General features: G+C 32.1%; 1 protein-coding gene across 2 annotated transcripts in view; it reads left to right on the forward strand.

The window, feature by feature from the left end:
- LOC125070360 (sodium channel protein 60E) overlaps positions 1 to 26,307 on the forward strand; it is a 186,359-nt gene that overhangs the window by 154,130 nt on the left and 5,922 nt on the right. Inside the window, exons 7-22 of one of the 2 annotated variants that reach the window (XM_047680196.1) lie at positions 2,995 to 3,129; positions 4,795 to 5,009; positions 19,886 to 20,001; positions 20,482 to 20,675; positions 20,868 to 21,015; positions 22,180 to 22,314; positions 22,858 to 23,072; positions 23,148 to 23,318; positions 23,466 to 23,659; positions 23,831 to 24,062; positions 24,158 to 24,429; positions 24,504 to 24,748; positions 24,823 to 25,117; positions 25,192 to 25,507; positions 25,589 to 25,864; positions 25,952 to 26,248. In XM_047680196.1, the coding sequence (XP_047536152.1) occupies positions 2,995 to 3,129; positions 4,795 to 5,009; positions 19,886 to 20,001; positions 20,482 to 20,675; positions 20,868 to 21,015; positions 22,180 to 22,314; positions 22,858 to 23,072; positions 23,148 to 23,318; positions 23,466 to 23,659; positions 23,831 to 24,062; positions 24,158 to 24,429; positions 24,504 to 24,748; positions 24,823 to 25,117; positions 25,192 to 25,507; positions 25,589 to 25,864; positions 25,952 to 26,248 (3,456 nt within the window). The remainder of the gene's footprint in view (positions 1 to 2,994; positions 3,130 to 4,794; positions 5,010 to 19,885; positions 20,002 to 20,481; positions 20,676 to 20,867; positions 21,016 to 22,179; positions 22,315 to 22,857; positions 23,073 to 23,147; positions 23,319 to 23,465; positions 23,660 to 23,830; positions 24,063 to 24,157; positions 24,430 to 24,503; positions 24,749 to 24,822; positions 25,118 to 25,191; positions 25,508 to 25,588; positions 25,865 to 25,951; positions 26,249 to 26,307) is intronic. The other variant, XM_047680197.1, reaches the window with a different exon arrangement.

Below are 26,307 nucleotides of genomic sequence, written 5' to 3' on the forward strand. Positions count from 1 at the left end.
TTCTTTTAAATTGAAGTAAATTTAATATAATCGTTATTTATTTTTATTGCATTGTAATTAATTCTAATAAAATTCTTTGTTTTGTCATTTGTCTGATGCAATCGTAAGGATACACGAAAACGCTCATGCCTTTTTTCAGGAAGTTTTTTTCTTAATTTACCGATTTAAGAAATTGTTGAGTTTCAAAATTACTCCCCATGTTCGATAAAGGCTAATGTAGGTTAATTGGCGTCGTGTTTAATATGAGGGTTTGGATTTGTTGAACGTAATCATTCAGAATTCCGGTTTCATGTTGTATAAGGCGATTAATTCACGTTCGTAATGTTTGATTAAGCCGATACAAGTTATGAGTTACAGAGTTGGCACGGAGTCAACACTTATGATAGGGCTTTGTGCAGGCCAGTTACCAATTTATGGCCTCCTGACCAACTTTAGCAATGGTGGCCATTCGAGGAGGACTAGCCGATTGTGCAGGACATATTCTAGTGCAAATGTGTATCTACTCTCTATTTTTACATCCTTATAACAATAGACTCTGCTTCTAGAGTTTATCCCCAGAATTCAATAAATATTTCAAATTTGATCTCTGGGGGTGACTTGTCAACTAAAATTTAGACTGCTGTTTAGATTTTATTTTTTAAATAACCCACCCTATTGTATCAACAGCCATCTTGAATTTAAGAGCTTCTTTTGTTTATTACTCGTAACAAAAATATAATAAAATTGCTACTTATAATTTTTTCAATGTTTAATTCTAATTCCCAAACTCGATACGGAAACTAAATTATTATAACATAAATAATAAAAATTGACTTAGAATTTAGCTTCTTACTTTCATTAGGGTCGCGAAAATGGGAAGCACTCACAATGGAATTGGTGACCAGCAGTCCCCCTATGCATTATAAAAAAGTTTTCATATGTTGAATCTACACTAACAATACGTTTGGAAAATCCTTTTCATTTGCATTATACAACCTCAACTTTGTATAATTTTCATTTGCATATACAACTGCTAGCTGTATATCTGCATAATCCATACACGAGTCTGCACACATTTACCTGTCTTAAAATGCTTAAACGATATTTACCATATGTTTAAGCGATTCAAAAAAGGGGAGTTATTTTTATTGTATATTTATAAGTGTAAAATTATTTCATAAATGGTCATATAGATGATTATTATTATTCTTTCTACTCAGACTGATTTTTTGGTCTAATGGCTAGATTTAAAGCTATAGATCCCGAAGTTCTGGGTTCAAACTCCAGGTTGGTCACTTGGTGGTAGGGCTTTGTGCAAGCTCGTCTGGGTAGGTACCACCCACTCATCAGATAGGAAATCTACACTTTTTTTTAATAGCAATCGGAAATGTAAAACATTTTAGATATCAATGGATACGCGGGGATAGCGGGGCAAGGGGAGGGTATTGTTAAAGAAAGTTTGACTTAATAAGAATAATATAAGTCGATTTTGTGATACATACATTTGAAAAGTTACTAGATAGTTGATTTTCGAATCTTTAATTAGAAAGATAATATGAAGATAATTATATTTTACGATATGAGTATTACCTGAACGTTGTTATTTCAACGAGTGCTTTAATAAAAAATATTATTCGCATTTTAACAACGTGTTTTATTACTGACAGCATTGTTTTTATTTATTTCCTAATATGACATGGGAATTGTATACAATTCAGAGGAATTGTACACATTTCCTGGGACATTTATGTATTAAAAAAAAATTTTATACATTTTCTAAATAGCTTCGGAATTTATAAATTTTCTAGGATATGTAGACAATTTCTAAAATTCATACATTTCCCGTAACACATACACAATGTTTTCCTGCACCATCGAGCTCGCAATGAATTTTAAACACAAACTAAGCACATGAAAATTTATCGGTTAAAGTTCACGTCTTCTAACCACTGGACCATCGCGGGTCTTAAATTCTGATACATTAATAAATATTCAATTATATTTTTATATACTGCTGAGGCAACATTATTTTTCAGTACCCATTTAACGAAACAAGGAAGAGCACGTTCAGCGCCTTATCTTAGGATGTGTCAGGATAAATCTCACTGTATTGAAAATATTCTTAATATATTCTAATTTGTGATTAGTGACCTATGTATATCAATTATAATTTAAATATATGTTACATTAAAGCGCAGACCGAGTCATCTATCTATACATGTAATAAAATTGGAGTGTATGTTTGTAATATTAAAATAACCGCTTTTTCCTAATTGCATATGTATGTATACACGGTACACATACCAAAATATTTTGTTTTACAAATTTTGTACGTCTATCTATTTGTTCCGACTAATATCAGGAATGGCTGGACCGATTTTGACGGGACTTTCACTGGCAGACAGCTGATGCAATAAGAAGTAACATAGTCTACAATAACTTTGTTGTTAAATTCAAACGCGCACGAAGCCGCGGGCACAGCTAGTAAATTATACGATGAACAAGTCAATAATCTACATTTAAAGCGAATATATAACTTGTAGAATGAAAGAGGCAATAATAACGACAGAGAAAGCAAAAATTGATTGACGACAACTTAATAAAAATTGTTACCGCACACAACTCTATTGTTTCAATTAAACTCTTAGTGTGAGTGAAGGGAGACAGCTACATTTGAATAGGACTAGATATAGCGCTGTTTCGTGCTATAAGATAGATACTGTAAAGCACAAATACTTATATAATAATACAAATTGTCCGTCTCAAATTCGTACAGATAAATTCATAGCAAATGACCCCGCCCACTTCCCCTAGAAGAGATTTTCATAAATCCTTTCTTATTGAGCGTCAACGTCGCGAAAGGAGTAACTCTGTTCAAGTCAATTACCCTATTATAGTTTGGAGATCACGTCAGTAATCATATAATGTTATCTGCACCGAAACGCACTGCATCATCTAGTACAAGTTTAGATGAGTTTAGCACTCGTAAGTTATTAATGTATATGTTTGTTTCAGGTGTTGTCATCATGCGGGCCGATGTCTGTGTCGTTTTTCACGGTTGTGGTATTTTTCGGATCCTTCTACCTCATTAACCTGATGTTGGCCGTCGTTGCGCTTAGCTATGAAGAGGAATCGCAAATCACTCAAGAGGTAATTAGTCATTGTATTAATTTTGTCGGCTTAATTAATAAATTTGCTTCAATTAAAAAATATAAGTACGAAGGAGTTGGGGAGATAGGGGAGGAACGGACAGTCGGGAGACATGGTCCCCCCCCTTTTATTCTGATTTTATTTTTTTCCTAATATCATAGTTTGCTTTACCGATTGCCATCATATACTATTATCATATATATTCAGCCATATTTCGGTTATACTCCGTAAATTAGTCAGAGATTTTGAAACCATAAATGAGATAACTTCGTGAACTAATAAATTGAATACAATTTAAGCAAGAACAGTTACAAACTCTAAATAACACACTACTGGGCCAGTACATGAGTTGCAAATAAATACAATATATCAAGCAAAAAAAAAAGTTTTGGTACCGGCTGGTAATAAAATTTATGTATATAATAAAAAAAAATACACATTAAATTTAACATACATCAAAGCCACGGACAAAATATCAGTGGAGATACAAATTTAACAATTAAAAAAAAAAGAGTTCTAATACAGCAACTTTAATATAGCAAGTGAATTATATTGTACGTCACGCTTACTATTTTATTTATTTGAAGTAAAAGATTGTCTTTTATTCCCCAACGTGTTATTGGTTTATCCGTAAGGGTTACTGAGATCAGAACGCAATAATTTTGTGAAAAACCCCTGTCTTGTCTGGATTCGGGTCATAAGCCAGCTTCGACAAATCCCTGAAAAAATTGGAATAAGGTCACGATTTCATTTCTTCGTCCAAGATTTCTCATTGCGTAACCAATATATTATTTAAGTATGTTTTTATATTCAATACTAAGTACATGAGTGAACTAAATATAACTTTTTGTTTTAATTGCAATTTTTTTTAAAAAGCAATGAAATTATATTATACAACCTTCTTTACTCAATATAAATAAATAAAATAGAAGTGTCTGTCTGTCATTTAAAATTGACTTTGTTTTTTTTTACTGTTTCGAAATTACTAAATCTAAAACACTATTAGTTTTATTTTTGTGTGTAAGTCTGTTTGTCTGTGGTAATCTACAAAATGGGTTAAATACTTCCAAGATACCGTCTGATTTTAATTCATCAAAACTCAGTTATCAAAAGTTATATATTTTTTAAGTTAGTGTTTATATTTGTTTATCCCTATTTAAGATACATAATGATAATAAAATTTTTCTAGCATTTATTTAACAAAACAAACAGATTGAAACCCAAAAATACCGATTCTTAAAAATAATACTTACAAAATAAATTATTAAGCTTCTTAAGAATTCTGTAGGCAGTTAAGAATGCTTGTAAAACAAGGTTATTCCAATTAAGTTGTTTGTAGTCCTTAGCGATGTGAAAGTCGCAGGTTCGATCCTTTGACATATTTATAGCTTTACGCTCAACTGGAGTGTATATTATTAATTGAAAAATTCCATTTCAAGTATCCTATTATAAAATTAATTAGATTTGTGAACTTACAGAGAGAAAGTTTTTTTTTTAATTTTTAAAGAATAATTGAAAAAAATATTTTCATCTCCAAATAAAATTATTTGCTATATAGATATTATCAAAATTATCACAACCTCAATTTGTCTTCATAAATTATTCCAATGTCCTTGAAATAAGACAAATAAATCGAATTCTTGTTTAAATAATTTATTTCTTCAGGAAAGGAAGAAAGACCTGAATGAGCATCGAGACGATTCAACATTCAGCTTCGATCCGACGTCCTTAGCCGTGCGTACTCTTGCCAGGGACTCTAAGAAACGCATCGACGCCAGGAAAGGCCTCCTATTGGCGTCATATTCCAGAAAGCGTACCAGAAGACGCAAGAGAGGCAAAAGTACCATACATCATACGAACACAGTTGCTATTACAGAGAGGTAGGAATATTATAAAAATATATATTTGTGTCGTATTCGTTCGAAGTTTAAAAGTTTGGTATGCGGTTTACAGCAATCTCTCTTGTGATATAAAAGTTACCGCGCTTAAAGTTGACATTTCCTAAAATCTTACTGAGTATCTACGTCGCGAAAGGAGCAACTTTAAAAAATAATCTGGTCTATCACAGTCAGGCAGTGGTTTTTTGCTTATTATATATGCTTATATATGTACAAGTATTCTTGCTATTTCGACCTCGTAATTTAACCATTGTAATTATCAAACTAAAAACGTAACTCAGTGAATTTTACCCTTACGTAGTCATATCTATCTCATTTTTATTTACAATTTAATATATTTATTTATTTCAACAAAATGATGTCACAAAGTAAATTCGATGGAATTGAATAGTTACAATTAATTAAACTTAAAGTAAAATACAATAATCAAATTGAGCTACAATTGAATATTTAAATTGCTGCATGTCGGTCGTGAAAGCGCTGAATATAAGTGACGGCTCATATACTCAAATAAAAAAAACTGTATAATCGGTAAAGAAAAACATCGTGTAACATCGTGTGGAATGAAAATCAGCCACATAATTCACCAATCACCATTAAAGTAAAGTAATATAAACACACCTAAAGAGGACAGAAAGCCTTTGAAAAGCAGTGGTACACTTATAGGCTTTTCGTTACCTAATAGTGTTTGTTCTTTCAACGTCCTTCACTACACTAAAATTTAACTTTAAACTTACCAGAATGTATCTAGATTGTAAATAATAGTCGTACCATGGTTAATATTGTTGTAGGCACGTAAATTGCGATGAAAGTTCGCTTCAAATAAAAACAACCCATGGTTTTTGGTGCATTGCGGGTTAGTCTGAACAATTTATATGAAAATATTTACGCGAACTGTGATGAATTTGGTTAGACTTTTATTTTTTTCGCGCCTTTATTGCATCAGTGTTATTTACCTTTATAAATACATACATGACGATAAAGCTACAGGTACACGGAATGATACAAATATTTGTACATTTATATGAAATGTATGTTATTTTTGCGAGCATTTTCACAACCATAACTCACGAAATTTGAACATAATGTCAATAACATTAAAAAAAGGTTTTATATTTGTTTTAATAATAAAACTTCGATGATTTCTAAGCCCAGAACATGTCGTATGATATTCTCTCACGTGTATCCATCAATCTGCATTGGAGCAGCATGTTGTAACAAACTCAGAACCTTTTTGTCAAGAGAGAGAAGGTATTTGCTCAATGGGAGATTTACTTGGAAATATCTTAAAAAATCGGTAATTGTTTCGTTTTCCAATAAAAAAGTGACTCGACAACTCTGTCATCGATTTACTTTAAATTAAACAGTTTTCGGGGATAATACTATTGGTTGCAGGATAAAGCCAAATTTATACCGACCGTACAGTTCTCAGAGCGTTGCCTATAAAGGTAATGGAGTATTGCCATTTCCGTTACGAACATTTTGTTCAATTGAATTTGGTAGAACGCTTTTACTCTAGAGATCCGTATCGAGTTAATGTTAGCACTAATAAAAATTCGTCGCCATTTTATGTATTCTTACTTTAGGAGACTATTTTAATTTTCTACTATGAGTATATAATGTATAAACTGACAGACTTAATTCCATACTATATTTAAGAAACGATTCATCCTGCTTGACTAGAGTGCAATTTTCTACGAGGCGTAATAACGTATACGGTTATACCTTTATAGGCAACGCTCTGAGAACTGTACGGTCGGTATAAATTTGGCTTTATCCTGCAACCAATAGTATTATCCCCGAAAATTGTTAAATAAAAGAAAATGATGCTAATGTTTAAATTTAAAAATCTAAGCGTCAATCAGCAAAACGAATAATTTTTTACAAGTGGGGATACAATCATAGCTATAGCTAGCTAAGAAAAAAACAAAACACGACCATACATGACAAAACAGAATTATAATAATATTTCTGGTCATGATAGACCAGTTTATTATATTCCAGAATAAATGTCCTTCTCAGTAAAGCCATCTAAAAATGGAATGATAATAAATATATTCCGTAACTAAATTATTTGAGCCAAATTTAGGTTGTAACATTGTTATAGTTAGTTTATGAGACCTCCTTTATATAGAACCTAAAATAGGTTTTAATATTTGTTGTAGCCAAAATAATACTAGGGTTTATTATATCTTTAAATAATATTAATAAATTGATGATGCATTACATTTTACATTACATTACATTAACAGCCTGTAAATTTCCCAGTGCTGGGCTAAGGCCTCCTCTCCCTTTGAGGAGAAGGTTTGGAGCATATCCACCACGCTGCTTCAATGCGGGTTGGTGGCGGATTGGTTGGTTGGTACACATGTGGCAGAATTTCGCTGAAATTAGACGTATGCAGGTTTTCTTACGATGTTTTCCTTCACCGCCGAGCATGAGATGAATTATAAACACAAATTAAGCACATGAAAATTCAGTGGTGCTTGCCTGGGTTTAAACCCTGGGTTGAAATCATCGCTTAAGAAGCACGACTTCTAACCACTGGGCCATCTCGGCTATTGATGGTGACAATGCTGAAAATACTTCATTTGTAAACTATATAAATTAATTTAAATTTTTTAGAAGAATGAAATATAACCAAACGGTTATATTATTGTATTACAAATTAATGGCATATTTAAGCGGACTTTATGAACTGCAAGCAGAAATTTGTATCAACATTTTAATAATAAAATCGCTATTAAAAGTTTTTGTTCTTTCGTTAAAATTTAAATTTATTTAAATTGAGGAAACTTTTAATATACTCGTATACTATCTTTTTTACGTTAATTAGTTAAGTTAAGAAGGCTCGGTTGTATGAAATTGGTCTTTTTTTATTTCTTATGATCTGTTTAATTTGTGTATATGTTATTTATTTGGAAAGCCAACGTGATATACAAAGCGTCTTATTCTACGTATGTATCCAGTCTCAAAAAATATTACCTTGTAGGTACATCACTCTTACAGGCTAACTCATCATGTAAGACAAAAAACAAAAAAAAGTAAAGAAACAGATAAAAAATACTACTGTGCTTATTGAAAAGCAAATGAATTCCAAAAACAAAAAAAACACTAATTAAAATTATAAAGTAAACATCTAAGAAAAAAAAAATACATTATAGGAAAAAACAAAGAAAAAATATCAATACCATATACAACTGTGACATAAAAACAGTGTTATGGTACAAATATTTCCTTAATTTATTTTTATTTGTAATGGAGCTCTCTAACTATCTAAATATTATTATAGGTAGAGGATATAACAGTCGCTACCCTAACTTTATCATAGGAATGTCATGCCGCCAGTGATTCAACTTGATACGGTTGAACAGATGTCAGGCATCTGTGGGCGGATGAATCAATATTACGTAAACAAGAGACATTCTAGCTTCAGGAATGTCGATCGGGTCGTTTGGAAAATAAACACAAATAGAGCTTATGTATTTATTACTCCGAAAGATTTCGCACGCTTCGCTGCTCGTGCGGAATTTGATTAAGACAAAAATCTCAGCCTTTGTTAGGCTGTTGTTAGTTCATGACGCTTTTGCATTATAATATATATTTTTTTAAAAAAAGAACATAATATTGGTGTTACATAAGCAGCCCGTAAATGTCCCACTGCTGGGATAAAGGCCTCCTCTCCCTTTGAGGAGAAGGTTTGGAGCATATTCCACCACGCTGCTCCAATGCGGGTTGGCGGAATACACATGTGGCTGAATTTCGTTGAAATTAGACACATGCAGGTTTCCTCACGATGTTTTCCTTCACCGCCGAGCACGAGATGAATTATAAACACAAATTAAGCACATGAAATTTCAGTGGTGCCTGCCTGGGTTTGAACCCGAAATCATCGGTTAAGATGCACGCGTTCTAACCACTGGGCCATCTCGGCTCACAATTTAATCACATTGGTGTTAACTTATTTATTATTACTAAGATATTTATTTTATATATATAAATATCTTTTATATCTGAACATCTAAACAAGACCGAGCCTGTGTCTTATATGTAAGTTATTTTCCTTTGTAACTAATTTAGTTTACATTAAACATCAAAAATATCACACACATAATATTAGTAACGCAAAATAAAATGACCATCATCAAAAAAATATTGCAAAGATGATAAAAAATTATTAGCATTTCATGGATTCACCGTCAGGTGCCAGATCCTCCGGAAACTCCGAGCAGTTCCCGGGACTGGCGAACTGGGTGTAGATTTGATTTGAAATTATATCGTTACTTTTTTTATTTAACTTTTGAATATTCCGATTATGTTTCTCGTATCATTAAATTGTTATCTTAAACGTGGGCATAAATTATTTTCCCTGCCCTTATTTCAAACTATTTGGGATCGGTGCAGTATGTCATTTCCGTCCATTCTTCCTTATTATTCGTCATCTGATCCTTCACATCCATCTCTCTCATAACCCTCATATGATATCACAAACCCCATCCAAGTCTTCTTAGATCGTCGTCTTTCTCTTTCCCTCTACGCTGACACTCATCACTCCTTTAGAATCATGTGTTTTCTCTCTACAGACACGAGTCCATACGAACTCAAACTCTCTTTCATTTTCTCTACGTACCTGGAATAAAGCAATATACAAACATATTCTTAAATTAATAGAAAAACTTATCTTATTATATAATTAATATAAAGCAAGAGAAAAAGTTATAAGTATAAAATGGGGAGAAGATGATTCTGTAAATGATAACATTTGCAAGATGTCTAGAGATAGTCATGAATGTAAATTTTCCTCTTAACATGCTCAGTTGTAGCTTTAAGTCTGCTGAACTGAAACTCTCCGCTAGATTCGGAATTACGAGTTACGAGAGTGCCCTTATATTTACGCGTACAATACTGCACCATACAAAAATGTTCGAACACAGTGTCTATTGAAAATATTACCCAATGATTAAACAAGAAAGCTTGTTTGATACAAGGTAAATAATATATAAATAATAGTTTGAGTCACAAAGAGTGATATTTATATAACAGAATACATATTCATATCCAAGATTCGAACGAAAACATAGGTAAATGATATGTATCCGTACATATAAATCATATGTTTTGGCTAGAATATCAATCTTCCGAGCAATGAATCAAGTAATGCGATTGTACTGGCGTCAGGGTTTGGGGACAAATAAATCAATGTCGGGTAAATAAGACATACGTATTCCAGTCAGATGTGATGGAGATATGGGTACTTTGGTTGATAAATAAATACGGAAATAATACTCTAACGTTCCTTGTTTGTGTTAAGTTATTGTTCTACGTTTTACGTCACTCTTTGAACAAATAATATTGAACGGTAGATCTATATTAGGAACTCGATTTGTTTCATTTATAATTGAGACGAGTTTATTAACCAATTTAAAAGTAGATAATATTTAATATGATAAAATAATTGTTTATGTGTTTATTAAACTACTGATTACTAATATTCCTGTACCTACGTTGATAATGGCAGCATTAGGCCACTTATTTCCAAAATTCTATATAAATTGAGGTCATGCGAGAGTCGATTCGAGTATTAACGATGTATTGATGACTTTTGTTCACTGATCTATTTGTAGTAGATATATTCAATAAAGCAAAACAACAGTTCCAGGACGAATCAATGGTCATAATTCGTTCCTACCTAAAACTGCATCAGTTACCTTCAAAAGACACTACGAGAATATGTTCGTTTTATTATGCACAATGAATGTATCTAAATATATTGTATTTTTAATACTTTAATAAAAGATACTAGCAGCGAAATTATATCTCATATTTTTAAGGTGATTGTTAAGACAAAATGAGCGATTCCTTTATCATCGGCAGCAGAAGGCTGCCTGCCTTGTTAAGGCGCTCTCGTGACTTTGTATACTACTTATAAGTAAATTATCTTATTTTATTTTATATATAAATGTAGTTATATTAGCGAAACATTTTGTTACTCGACTTTATTTAATTGCAAAACAAATAAGTAACAGATTTCATCGAACATTTCAAACCGTCATCGATCCGAATAAAAACCTAAGCAACGCGTTTTATATAGGTCATTACTGCAGTGACGCAAAGAATAACGATACACGAGACTTTACATTGATTTATTATCATTTAATACTTAAGTAGGCTGGACGTTTAAATTCTATACAAGGATAAGTTTTTTAAAATATTAAAAAATATTTTAGAGCCTTTGTTGTTAGACAAGCTATTTAAAAAAAACGTTACTAATTTATACAAGCTGTTAGGTACTCATTAGTTTAATAATTAATAATATGTTTAGTTACAAGATGTAAATCTTAATTACATGGCAATACAATATGGACTAACGCGAAAAACTCATGACTTATTATAGAAACAAATTTAACACCAATTCTTTTACAATATCTAAAACTTCACGTTGCACATTAGATATTTGCTTATGAATGGTATTTGTTGCACATAATATACGACTACGACTTGGGAAACTTCAAGAAAAGAGCTTACTCATTCCTTAAAGGCCGGCTACGCACCTGCAAGTAAAATGTGCGTCCATACATATATTTTTTCATGTAGAGGGTAATCGTCGCTAGCTCATCAACTTCTATACCGCTCAACCGATCGCCATGGCAATCAGTAATCACACGGGCATCAACGTCTCTCACGTTTCGCTAGTAGATTATCATTCACAATCAAACCACATAGGTGCTTCTTCAAACTTTTAAATACGTCAAAACTGTATCAGACATTTCAATGTGTCTTTAAATTAGTTATCGCTTTAATAAACTAACTTATTTATAGTACTTTAATCATATTCTGTATGAAGAACACATTATAGAAAAAAAAAGACTTGAAAATAATAAAACTCGTCAAGTGATCCAGTTTAATTAGTATTGTATTCCGATTGAAATAAATTTCGCTCTCAGTTCAAGTTGATAATAATCCAAGTTAAGCTACAAGCTTGTTAGTCGCTCCAGTTCTTGAGTTTATTTTTTCGTCGAAATTTTTTTTAACATTACAACAATATTTTTTTAATTTTATTTTTTCACGATGTACTAAAATCATTATAAGATCTTGAGAGCACAAAATCGAGTCTCTGTATCAAATATATATTTGTAAATACGTACTGGTCTACGATAATGTGAACTCATCTGATCTTCATCATCTCATACTCATCTAATTTATAGTGAATAAGTGTGCAGATCCGAATACGCTTATTATCCTATTGGGTTTTTCTGTCAAGGAATTCACAGTGTGTAATTAGTACGACATCGTTTCATCGGCATTCCGCCATGTCTCGGATAACACGTAACGCAATTACTTCTGCGTTTGATTACTCTCCAGACGTGCCCTATTAATTATATTAGTCTCTGAATAGAGAAGATTTTTTTCCTGTGTTTGCGAACACACGCCCGCGGCGTTGTCTATGATTGTTGAATTATATAAAAAGTAAGAAATAATTAAATAATATCTTATATAGGAAAAGCCCAGGATATATACTATTTTTTTCAGTTAAATCAACATTCTAAGCCGGTGATAGCTTCAAGTTTAAGTAACTTATAAAATGACGAAAGTGCTTGTAACAGCCTTCTTGAATAAAGTATATTTTCATTTCAATTTTATGATACGGTTAAAGTTTGCCGGAGTGCAAAGTCAGCGTTGGCGGGTAGAGTCGATATAAAACAAAGCCTCTGGATATATTCGTAGTTCGCAAATATAAATTATTATGAGACTCTGTCAGGCGTATGATAGGTTACTGTCTTACTTACTCAACTTTTAGTGAACGGTGTTTTTACAGTTGTGTATGTATTATTGTATTTTTATTTACAGTTAGAATAACACAACAATAATACAAAACAAGAAAAAGAACGATTGACCCTGCAGACCATAACATCCCGCTATTTTTTAATTCAAAATGCATCTTGAGTTTTCCAAGCTCGAAGCATAAATTAAATTAAAAGATTAATTGAAGTTTTTCTCCATTTTTATTATTCGATTATATTCGGGCCAACTCGAGCTCAGCCTCCTAAATCTAATCAAATCTAAGTCTCGATGAACTCTACCGACTTCCAGAATCGCTAGAATCATTCTTGAGATAACGTAACGCTAGAGCGCGCGCGTCGTGTTACGTTACGAGATGTCAAACTATAAATAATCCGAATTGCCTTTGAAGACTGGATTTCCAAAAATCGAGGTGGAAAACAATTACTTCCCATTTTATTGGAAAGCCGGGTCAAAAATAGGGAAATTAAAAAGCATCGTTAATTTTCTTCATTTGATATTGTTGTGAATTTATCGGCCTACCTACTTCACAGTATCTACGAATCCGACTTTAAAATAAGAAGGATAAAAGAGGAGGAAAATAGGGCGATGGTTTGGAATTTATTCCTCCACGTTTCTCCAAAGCGCGTTAGTGGAAACACATGTGGCAGAATTTCAATAAAATTAGACATATGTAAGTTTTCTCACGATGTTTTATAAACATAAATTAATTCCATGAAAATTCAATGGTGCTTGCAATTTGAACTCACAATCATTAATTATCACTTTGGCTGAAATTATCTATAAATTATAAATATTAAGTACACAATATAATGAATAGTATTTTAAGTTACCGTTTTAACTGAATACACCCCCAGAAACCCATTTAAATTGATAAGTTATTATTAAATAAATGGAATAAACTTCACCCTTTAGTCGACTCCGACGTCAAGTTTCGCAATTTAAAATCGACCACAGTTTATTGTTATAGAACAATGCGAAATGCAAACTAAACAAGTGAACGTTCTTAATGGACTGGAGCTCTACGAATTCGCTTAAACTGTGTCCGTCATAAATCACTAAGTTGGAATTTCCTTATCGCAATATAATAAAAGGTTTTAACTCGATTTAAAACTACACTGTTAGCGGAATTGGTATTATTTTTCTTTGCTAAATTTAATGTTATATTGAATAAATTTGAAAACTAAACTAAACTTTATGAAGGTCTTTGTTTAGTATTACAAGGTTGTATTTAAGCTGCAATGATTATTAGTTTTGTTTAAATCTTGCAAGCTGAGTTAGAACCAATTCCTCTTTCCCTATGAAGTTAGGAACTCCCTTGGTTGATAGCGTATTGGCGATATAAAGAATGGTTAAAATTTCGTACAGCGACCACTTACCATAAGGTGGCCCACTTGCCCGTTCGGCAACCAATGAGAATTCCCAATTCCTATATGAAAAAAGCCCGTTGAAAAAAATCGTCGTGACAATACAATGTAAATAGTCTACTAAATATTTCACACAAAACCTCACCTCTTAGATATATTTTTCTCTTTATTTGCTTCACTATTTAAATTTAAATTTTCATTACAATTAAATATTACAAAAAAAAATAATATAAAAAAATAGAATCTAAAATGCTAATCTAATAATGGTGCAAGCTGTGTTACCTACAGGTTATTATCATCATTATTATCATCATTATTATTATTTATATGTTGTATGCTTTATTTATATTAAATTTCAGCTTCGATTTTTAGTTTCCGGAAAGTAAGGATTGACTTGTAAAAAATATTAAAGCTATTAAAACAATTGTAACTCTAGAAATCCATTTTCATAGTACATACTATATTTATGTAAATAAGACGTAGCTCTGAACTGAACTTTACGTACAAAAATAACATTTCTAATACGATGGCTTCCTTAACCGATTTTACGTTAAAGCTTAACTTGATATAAAAATTGATAATTAAAAAATAAGCATAACGCAAATTTATGAACAACAGAATTAAACTTTATGTAGACCCGTACTTTTTATGAAACTCTTAAGTGGCCCTTAAATGTATACCAGAAATGTAAATATTTATGGATTCCGGTAACGACACCACATCAGGACCGCCATGTGCCGTAAACTGTTTTACCCTTGGAACATATCAATACTAAGACATGTATTATTTTTATTTAGCATACTTCTTTAAATCAAAAGTTACGGTAACAAATCTAATTATTGAAACACATTTTATTGGAAAGTTGGAAGTGGTTAACATCTCTTACATCGCCAATGTAACCTTGGTAAACCTTGGCAACTAAGATGTTGTATCTACACTAACACTAGCCTTTTCAACCGGAACATAACCTACCCTGACGGGCTTGCAAAAAACCCCAAGTACACTAGTATGACTTATTACATTTTATATTAACAGCCTGTAAATTTCTTACTGCTGGGCTAAGGCCTCCTCTCTCTTTGATGAGAAGGCTTGGAGCATACTCCACCACGCTACTCCTATACACATACAATTTCGTTGAAATTAGACACATGCAGGTTTCCTCACGATGTTTTCCTGCACCGCCGAACACGAGATAAATTATAAACACAAATTAAGCACATAAAAATTTAGTCGTACTTGCCGGGGCTAGAACCCGAAATCATCGGTGAAGATGCATGCGTTCTAACCACTGGGCCATCACGGCTCCTTATGACTGTATGACTTATTTTAACACATTAACCTAATGAACTTAATTTATTCGTGTTTAAAATGACATTATAGTTTAATTAAATTGAAAAAATATATTTCTGGTAATTTTTTGTGTGGAAAAATATTTAAAATTATTAGTGTTTAGGTACAACTATTTGGGTATTTATACTCTATTTGATGTTTAGAAGTGATAATTCACTTTTGTTCCTAAAAGTCTGGAAGTATCCACAGTATATAAATAAAATAAGAAAACAAAAAGTCCTTTAATCTGGACGTTTTCTTGTAATTTGATAAAAGTACAAAAAACATTAGTTTCGCATCGAACTCCGACGGAAAGTGCAGTAAACTTTTTCAATTTTAACTCGATTGCAAGTACTTTTTTAATTTCAACTACGTAACTGAAGGATATGGAACGCCCCATATTTTTAAAAAGCATTCTTAAAAAATATTTCATTGATACATATATATTATTAAAAAAAAAAACTAATTTTAAATTAAATCTAGATCGTTAAAACTATTTAAAAAATGGAAGAGTTTTTAGTGATATATTTTTTTTTTAATTTAGATATCACTTTTCCTTTATATTATTTGCAGAACTATTGTGGTTATTAATAACTTTGACCATAAAATGAAGCGCCTATGTTGTAATATGGCATTCGATAAATTTATATAGTTATATCAATAAATAATTATTCCTTTCCTTGTCCCGTGTAACAAAAATGATATTTGCTTATTGTTTAACTAGACACAAGTCTATTTCTGAGAATTCGTTTAAACTGTCTATGAATTTGTGTGTGTAAACTAAACTTTATTTTAGTAGATTTTTATGATACGAAGTGAAATGTCGATAAAATGTTCAGAGTGTCAACACACCCGAATGACCTAGATTCTTCTATATGCCATTAGTAGCCACTGACTTGAATAAAATGTGTTAAGGTATCATGTCAAGCACTTTTATATATTGGTATTATTTATCAAAATATTTTAAGCTTTATAATTAAAGTCGTAACTCTACAGTAGTCTATTCTAATGTCCAGTTTGTAAGGCAGTATATCCTAATATCTTCGGTTTATAATCCAAGTTGACAAATTAAAAAAAAATGGGTTTCTTTGCCGAGAAATATCAACAGCAGCCAGAAGTCTGAATGTTGGTAGTGTACACTTTCATGACATCTGAGACAGCAATCCCAGATTATAAGAGTAAGAGAAAGAGACAATACTTAAAATCACTTTAAATACATTTATCATTTACTAATTTCCCGTAAATGATTGAAAAGTTTGTGCTCCGTCTTATTAAATTATCTTGTTTAAAGAGGGCACCGATATCTAGTAATAAATTTAGAAACTCCGCGATTAGAATTCAAAAAGTGTAATCGATTGAGATAAGAACATCCGGAATCCCAGAGTAATAATAACCGGCTGACATTTATTATCATTCGAAAATTGCTAACATATTATTCTACAGTGGATTTTTAAGAACTCACTTTATACATCACTCGTGAAATGTGAAAACTGAAACACAGTGATACTCTATTTTAATACATGTATCCGATACATTATTTATTTATAAACTATGACGACAACAGTTTCTTACATTTCACAATTGTTAAGTGATCAAAATTGAGTTCTTACAAAATAGCTCTACTGTTTCAAGGATTGTATTGATTCAAGAAATTCAATACCTAATGTTTTACTACTATTGTGTTAAAGAATATTTGAGTTATTTATTTATACATGACTAGTTGTCACTCGCGGTTTTGGGCTAGGTATTCAGATGTTAAGCATTAAAAGGTAGCATATGTCCTTCCTTGGAGATCAAGCATATTTCATACCAATTTTTTACAAATTCCATTTTAGTGGGTTCGCCGTGAAACAGACACAGATAGACAGACAAACATATTTACTTTCGCGTTTATACGATTAGTTTTTTTTTTTTATGGTATACGAGCAGGAGGCTCACCTGATGGAAAGTGATTACCACCGCCCATGGACATCTGCAACACCAGGGGGGTTACAGGTGCGTTGCCGGCCTTTAAGAAATAAGTACGCTCTTTTCTTGAAGGTTCCCAAGTCGTATCGGTTCGGAAAAACCGCCGGCGAAAGCTGGAAAATTAGTATAGATTATTACGTGTTTGATAAAAAAGAGTACTGAGATTCTTGTTGGTTTTCTGACTTGCATTCCGAACCGGTGGTTGTGATTCCATTTTCTTTGCTTTTAGTGCTCATAATTTCAAGTTTAATGGCATCGTAAAAGATCTTGTGCCTCTTTTGGACTTATACCGTATTTATATTGATACGAGCTGATCCTTGGCTTTTCCCACGTGGAATTCAGTTTGTGATGAACCGGCTTTAAGAACATGTATTCCCAAAACAGTTTCAAACTTGCTTCATACCAATTTTTATTATAATCGACTCACGATTTAATAGTGGTAGCGTAATAGATACACAAATAGAATTAATTTCGCCTTTATAAAAAATATTAGTACAGATAAAGGAATTTTACGGATGGAATTCTGCAAAATATAAATTATATTTACAGTGTTCTTGCTAAGTTAATTAATTTAACATTTAAATACATTACTAAATAGTCTTGTAATAAGTCAGTACACTTATTAAAAAAACAAATTCAATGTAAAGAATTATTCATATACTCCCAAATGTTACTCAATCAATATCAAAATTTTTATTTATTTTTTCGTCTATAATGTGTAGCACTCTGCCTCTCCTAAATCGACAGTCAATCGACGAATTTTTCAACAAGCCCTTTGAATTCAGAATACGACCCGTCTAATCAGAATTCTAAAGATTCGTGCTAACAGACGGATCCTTCGATAATAACGATTGATCGGACCCAATTCGGACGGCGCGGATTATATTAACATCGAATATCGCTTACAGGCGTTGGGCTAACTCGAACATGTGTTTGTGACATTTATTTGAAAGTCAATGACGATAAACGAATTTCAAACTACTTTCAGTCTGATGTAAAATGTTGATTCACAGTTTCATGCTTTAGATTATAGTAATATTATTGAAAGCGCTTTGCCAAATAATTTACGCATATATTTCGCAATATGACTATACATGGGAGATCTATAATGAACTCCAAGCACAATGGTTCCTTCAGGGTTATGTTGGGGCTACCTAGATACATTTATAATAGTAATGCTTTTGCCATGATTGCGTTCACGCACGCAAAACGAGTCTCATCACTGTTATGCCAAATCATCATCAATCTTTTAGGCAGTAAGTGTGTTACTCCCTCCCTAGACACGTGTCTTTGAACATATTGTGTACTGAGTCTATTAAAGTCTGAATCAAACATATGGTTGGAACAATATTTGATAAAAACATTCGAGAAATAGCCTTAAAGGTCACGAATAGAATAGAATTATAAGAAACTGTTTATTGCTTCTATATATTAAAATAAACAATTAAATACAGATCATCTTATCACATCTTAATCAAATGGGCCCACTGAGCTCACATGACAGTTATGAATTTCGACTAACTTCACCCAACCTAATTATACAAACTGGAGTCAACACTTAGGGAATTTGCATGATAATAGTGTTTACGAAGGCGACAATTTAGCATAGCAAGCGTTGGTCGTGTTTTGTATAACAAGTTTCGTGGTAATACAACCAATTTTCATATAAACTGGAAGAGAACAGTCTTAAGACAATATAATAAGTTAAAAATTACTGGAATACTTACTAAATTAATGTAAGTAAATTCAGAGCTAAATGACCCTCTGACATCTCTAATAAGCCGTAAAAATATGTTTAAATATTTCTATCGACCAGATTTAATTCGCTTCGTTAATTTTATCAACATTAATTTATAAAATTATTTTATAAGTTAGATAAACTATAAAATACTTAGCTCGAGTCTTACAAACTTTGACTGTATAAAACAACTTGGTAACTCTTAAATTTGTTTAAAATATAACGCGTTTTTGTAAACACATGCTTATGAACGTTGTGAAGATTACGGTAAATGTTCCCCAGTTCGTGTGAAAGTGCTTTGTGTCGTAAAGTGCTTGTAAAATTAATGTAAGGCGTTAAAAGCAACAAAGTTTGATGAAACAATAATATTTAGCTTCTTGTCGAAACTTATATACCTTAAGGCTCTTAGTTTCTTAAGTTATTAAGATCTTACAAAAAGGCTAAATATTTAAGACTTCAATCTTAATAAAATTGTAGTTTTATTTATTACGATAAATATTTATTATATTTTAAATTAAATTAGTTAACTACATACGTTTCATTTAAAAGCATTATTTTTCTCCATTTAATTGCAAGTAATGAATTCAACGATTGGAACACATACGGAAAAATAATATTGGAATGGAAATCATACGAAAACATTAAATATTTTTCAGATCCCGATCGCGGTCGAGGTCACGGTCAGTGACACCGAGTGGATCGCCACCCCCTTTACCTGCGCCTGCGCCCGCTCCCCCGCCTTCACATACGCTACACCCCGATAATGCTTTGGGTAAGTCAAGTGCTATTGCTATATCAGCCTCAAACCTCTTATGTTAATATTCAGAGAGATTGAAATATATTCAAATGTAATTCGTACATAAATCAATATTTTCCGAGATAAAAATTCCGTAAATCTTAAATATAAATAACATTTGGAACCCCCCATTTGAGCTTATTACACGACTGGCCAAAACGTTATCAGGACTCATCTACGTATATGAGTTTCTAAGAAGATGAATTGCTGCCCAAATAAACGTTATCAATTTATATGGGTATACTATTTTTTTGTTTAAGAAATGTATAAATATGTTTTTGTTAAAATCGAAAGCGATATAATACAATACTGAAGTCGATTCCTGCATAATTGATTATTTAAACATATATATTTTTTTGTTATTTAATATGCAATATTAAATATTATTTATAATATTAAATATTATTTATTTATTTATAATATTTAATAAAGCATGAAAAAATAAATTTTCTCAAGGTCGAGGCGCTCTCAGTGTCGCCGGTCGACAGCTTAGTGATCACAGCAACAACCGAGAATCTTCTTTAGATGACTCCGGTGTTGTTGACGACCACGATGATGGTGAACACACGTCAGACGACCAGGCACCACACCCGCATCGAAGGCACCTCTTGCCACCACCGCATCCGCCTACTACCTTAACACTTAAACAAGTAAGTTAAACATTGAAACAAGTATATATTACATGTAAAAAACAACGTTAATTTATCTTTATAAAAGGACTAATAAAGTTACCGCTAAGTCTATCTTCACCAATTATCACGATACTGTAAGCGTGTGATATTGGACTGCTTGATATTGTGTTATTATTATTTTTTGACACTTTATTTGACGCTACGTTACAGGAAAATAAAAAACAGGAGAATGGTTCGAAGCCGAAGAATGGTTCTAAGACGGAAATACAAGTGGAACAAACGAAAAAGTGCGAAAAGGGAAGCATTCAAGAAAGATATCCATTAAATCCAGATTACCTAAATCAAATTGTAGTTCTAGGTAAAATTTAAATATTTTTTATTCGCACAGCTTAAAACTATCTAATATAATGCTATCAAAAATAAAGTAAAAAGGAAACCTAATATATTATATAATTCGTTGTATTATTTAATTTGGTAGCATTATAATACTCTGATTGGCACGGCTTCAACACTGGAAAGCACAAGACCAATAACACTGAGATGCAACCAATATATCAGACATTCTGCTTTGGATATTATATTTGAAGAAATTTAATATATCGTATTATATTTTTTATGTAGTATAGAATTTTAATTGATCGTCCAATACAATGATATTTGCTAATCGATTGCATGTTACTAAGATCATTTTTCTAATCTTACAATCTACACATGATTAAATCTAAAATTCTTCTTACGACTGAACGCTTGCATATTTTGCAAAGTAACTTCTCTTACCTCTTCCTCTATTATATATTTTTAACTTAAAAAAATAATGTAACGTAGTGTGTTACCTATATTTTCATTTAGTATTTATCTGATCAAAGTCTAACTAGTCACTCTATTTCAATTTGCATTTACAGTCAGATGATAATTTCTTTGGATATCAGAAGCACCGTGTAAGATTTTTAGTCTTCTTGTTTTTATTAACAAAATATACTTAAGCCATTTGAATTTGGATGATTTGTATATTGCACCAATTAAAATCCAAACTCAAAAGGCAAACTTAGTAGCTTCGCTATTTATAAGATGATACAAATTCCAAACGTAAATAATAAACTTATGCGAAGCTATTAATCCAGTAGAATTTATTTGCTAATAAAATATTTACGCTAGATAATATATAAAAAAAAACTCATAGTGGTTTAAATTAAACAAAATAGACGAAATTTACGAACATTTCATAATAATTTTAATAATTAAATATATTTTTTCAATATATCGATATGTTATGAAATGTTCGTAATCTGTAATAATAACTCCTGTTTTTTGTAATTTTTGGACTTCTTTAATAACTTCGAAAGGACAAAACAGTACCTACAGGATATCTAGTTAGATTTATAAACGCTATAGAAACGATTAATGGTTGCCTAGTGGCTGGTACTATTCACAATTAGCTTCACGTTTCGATGGGCTAGACCCCATTGGACACTTTTATACGACACTGTTGCAATTTCGCTTCTACCCTCATTAATATCGTCAGGGGCGGACTGGCCATACAAGCGCGCGCCCGACCTCCCCCAAGCGGAGACGACGAAAATTAATGAGCTCAGTTTATTGGCAGCCACGCACAAATCTCATATGGGCAATTACGAGCAAAATTGCACTTACTTCACAGGTTAGTAAAACACAGACGCCAACGCTTCTGCCCCCCAGTCCACCCCTGTTCCTTTTGGGAAGACTGCAGGGTGATTCGATGCGATTGGTTGATTTTATGTCGACTGCGTCTTGAGAATCGCATTGAAGTCCGTTTCAGGATCATCATTTGTATGCTCTGAAACTCTGTTTAAATAAATACATTTTATTATTAAACTTTTATGCGATTCGAATGGGTTCTTGTAAATCAATTTTAAAACGACATTAGTTATTCAAAATTTAGTATCGTAAATTTCCTGCGATTTTCTCTTCAGCCCCGATATCCGCTTACAGTGCATGACTTTTTTTCAACAATTATAATCTACACTTAAATATTTTGCAAACGAAAGCTTCGCATCGATATTGATAATCCTAATATAAGCTTCTTTGTGCTTTTGCTCTTCCGCTACTATTGTTCTGTTCATCTTTTCTGATTTGGTTACAAAGTGTGTGTGTATGCGTGTGTGTGTTTGCTTATAAGATTTAAGTGTCGTTAAATTTATTAACTCCTTTAATTTGATCACAGATGAACTTGTGGACAGAAATTGTGAATGCTGCGTTACTTGTTGTATAGACTACGAAGGTTGGCTACAATTTCAGAATTGTCTATATGGTATCGTGAAAGATCCCTTGTTTGAACTGTTCATAACGACTTGTATTGTTCTAAATACGCTTTTTCTGGCTTTGGAACATCATGGTATGAGTGAAAATGTCCGGCAGGCTTTAGATATAGGAAACAAGGTAATCAATTTTCATTTCTAACACTGCTTCATTTTTCCTATGACAATAATTTTCACTACTGTTTTTGATTTTTAGGTTTTCACATCTATTTTCACGTTAGAATGTATCATGAAAGTGATGGCGATGAGCAAAGACTACTTCGCATGCGGATGGAATATATTTGACTTAATCATCGTATCCGCTAGCCTTTTGGACCTAATATTTGAGCTAGTAGATGGCCTATCTGTGTTAAGAGGTCTGCGATTGGTAAGTTCTTATTACAATATCGAATATTCTTGCTAAGTAATTTATATGTACTAAAATAATACAACAATCTTAATTTTTGAGCTGCGTTCTTATTTAGATGTGTTGGTATTTTATAACAATTTAATAATTATTACTATTTATTTACAGTTGCGAGTGTTAAAGTTAGCTCAGTCATGGACTACAATGAAAGTTTTGTTGAGTATTATAATATCGACAATAGGTGCTCTCGGTAACTTGACGTTCGTGTTAGTTATAGTTATTTACATATTTGCTGTTATCGGAATGCAATTGTTCTCTAAATCTTACACGCCAGAAAAGTTCGATCCGGATCCTGTACCCAGGTAATGTAATTTTGATGATATATTTTTAAATAATTCGACCTATGATTTTTTTCATAGGTCATACTAATAGTATTGATTGATCTAACAAATATATTTTACTGTAAATAATATAAAAAATAGTCAACATTTAAAACAATTTAACCTTTTTGACGACTATTGTTGTTTAATTAGGTGGAACTTCAACGACTTCTTTCACTCGTTCATGATGATCTTTCGCATATTATGCGGAGAGTGGATCGAACCACTTTGGGACTGCATGCGCGCGGAACAGGCGAGTGGAGCGGAGAGTTGCTTCTTCATATTTCTACCTGCTCTCGTTATGGGCAATTTTATGGTGCTCAATCTCTTTCTTGCCTTGTTGCTTAATAGCTTTAACAGTGAAGAACTTAAAAATAAAAAAGAGGTATGTGTAGAATTTCCCAATCTTAATGTATGTGATACTTCAACAACGAATATGTTATAATTTACATAAAACGTAAAAACAATTGTATATTTCAGGAAGTGGGAGAGGATTCAAAATTAGCTAAGAGTTTTGATAGAATACGTTCAATAGTAAGAAAAAAGGGTTTCCTTATATCTAGAAGTAAAGAGACTGAAAAAAAATCTAAATTAGAAGAGCTAGTTAACGAATTTATGCTACAACATCGTACGATGAAAGATAAAAATACGTCAATTCCTAGCGAACAAAGGTTCTCAGCTTCTGTACAGGAAACTATATTATTCCCCCATGACAATATTTATAGTCACAGTTATCAAGAAGCTTTAAATAGGTAAATAATAATAACCATTAAATCTACTGTACTAATGATTTTATTTAAAGTCAATAATTTAAACACATTTTTAGGCCCATATCTGTAGGTTCCGATTTTGCATATCCACCAATATATCAAGCAGGAAATAATTTCAACCATGGCAGTCAAGAAACTCTGAAAGACGTACGAGATTTGGCAGCTGAACATAAAATAACTAGCATAAGAGAAGATTCGAAAGAAAATCTTGATGAAACTATAAGTACAGATCAGATTGCTGCTCAGAAATTACTTAATCAGATGTCTTCGGGATACCACACACAACCATCAGATTCAAGAGGTAAGCCATATTACAATACTAAGAAATTACATTTTTTTTTTTATTGAACTCACTATTTTGCATTGAAATTTTAGACGAAAATGAACATTACGAAATGGCTCAAATCTCCAGTAAAACTACACCAGAAAAATATAGGCGACAAGAAATAGACGAACTAAGACATCTGAAAGATTCAATTACTAGACCTGGTGAAGATGACATGAAACATCCTTGGCAAACATTAGTTTCTTACGTGGATGAATTAACTGTTGGTGGCAGGAAAAATTCTAAAGGACAATATATGGATCCTATGGGAAAATTTCCTGGATTCGGTAAAAGAAAAGAGCCAAAATTACCACAAGATTGTTTTCCTCGACAATGTTACAAGCAGTATGTACATTTTTTGTCGCTTGTCGATTTATTTGGTGTCTATTGAATTGTCAAAAATATAACTAATTTTTTAGATGTTCTTGCTGGGATGCGTGTATTCGGACTAAGTTGGGTCAAAGATGGATGTTCATACGTACTTTTGTTATGCGCTATGTTGACACCCCAGCTTTCGAGTGGTTCGTTTTAGTTCTCATTTTTGCCTCTAGTATCACTCTATGCTTTGAGGACATACACCTTGAAAAAAATAAACCTCTCAAGAAAATACTTTACTGGACCAATCTCAGCTTCTGCATGATCTTTGTCATAGAAATGTTTTTTAAATGGATAGCATTGGGATTCTACAGATACTTTACTAGTTTTTGGACGTTATTGGATTTTACAATAGTTTTTGTAAGTATCTAAATAAAGTTAAACTCAAATATCAATTTGTAAGTCATATTATATTTTCTAAGAAATTTACTTACTTTTTAGGTGTCAGTGTTTAGTTTATTAATAGAAGAAAATGAAAATTTGAAGGTCTTGAGGTCTCTAAGGACGTTAAGGGCATTGAGACCCCTGAGAGCGATATCGCGATGGCAAGGAATGCGGATTGTAGTGAACGCTCTCATGTATGCAATACCTAGTATATTCAATGTGTTACTTGTATGTTTAGTGTTTTGGTTGATATTTTCTATTATGGGCGTACAATTTTTCGGAGGAAAATTTTTCAAGTGTGTGGATGATGAGGGTGAATTATTACCATTAGAGGTAAATTTTATTTTAACTGTACCTAATATATGTGTATAACATAAAGTACGTACATACGTACGTGTAATACTTTATTATTGCTTTTAGATAATTAATGATAAATGGGAGTGCTACTATAATAACTTTTCTTGGATAAATTCGAAAATATCTTTCGATCATGTTGGAATAGCATACTTAGCTTTATTTCAAGTAGCGACATTTGAAGGCTGGATGGAAGTAATGGCTGATGCTGTAGATGCGAGAGGAGTAGATTTACAACCATCGAGAGAAGCTAATCTTTACGCATACATATACTTTGTTATCTTTATCGTATGCGGATCGTTCTTCACTTTAAATCTATTTATAGGAGTTATCATAGATAATTTTAATATGCTCAAGAAAAAGGTAAGAACGTATCTATAAAGTTCGACTGTATTTCCGTTCACTTTACTTGATATATTATT

The sequence above is a fragment of the Vanessa atalanta genome, chromosome 17 (genome assembly GCF_905147765.1).
Source record: "Vanessa atalanta chromosome 17, ilVanAtal1.2, whole genome shotgun sequence".
Classification (NCBI taxonomy): Eukaryota; Metazoa; Arthropoda; class Insecta; order Lepidoptera; family Nymphalidae; genus Vanessa; species Vanessa atalanta.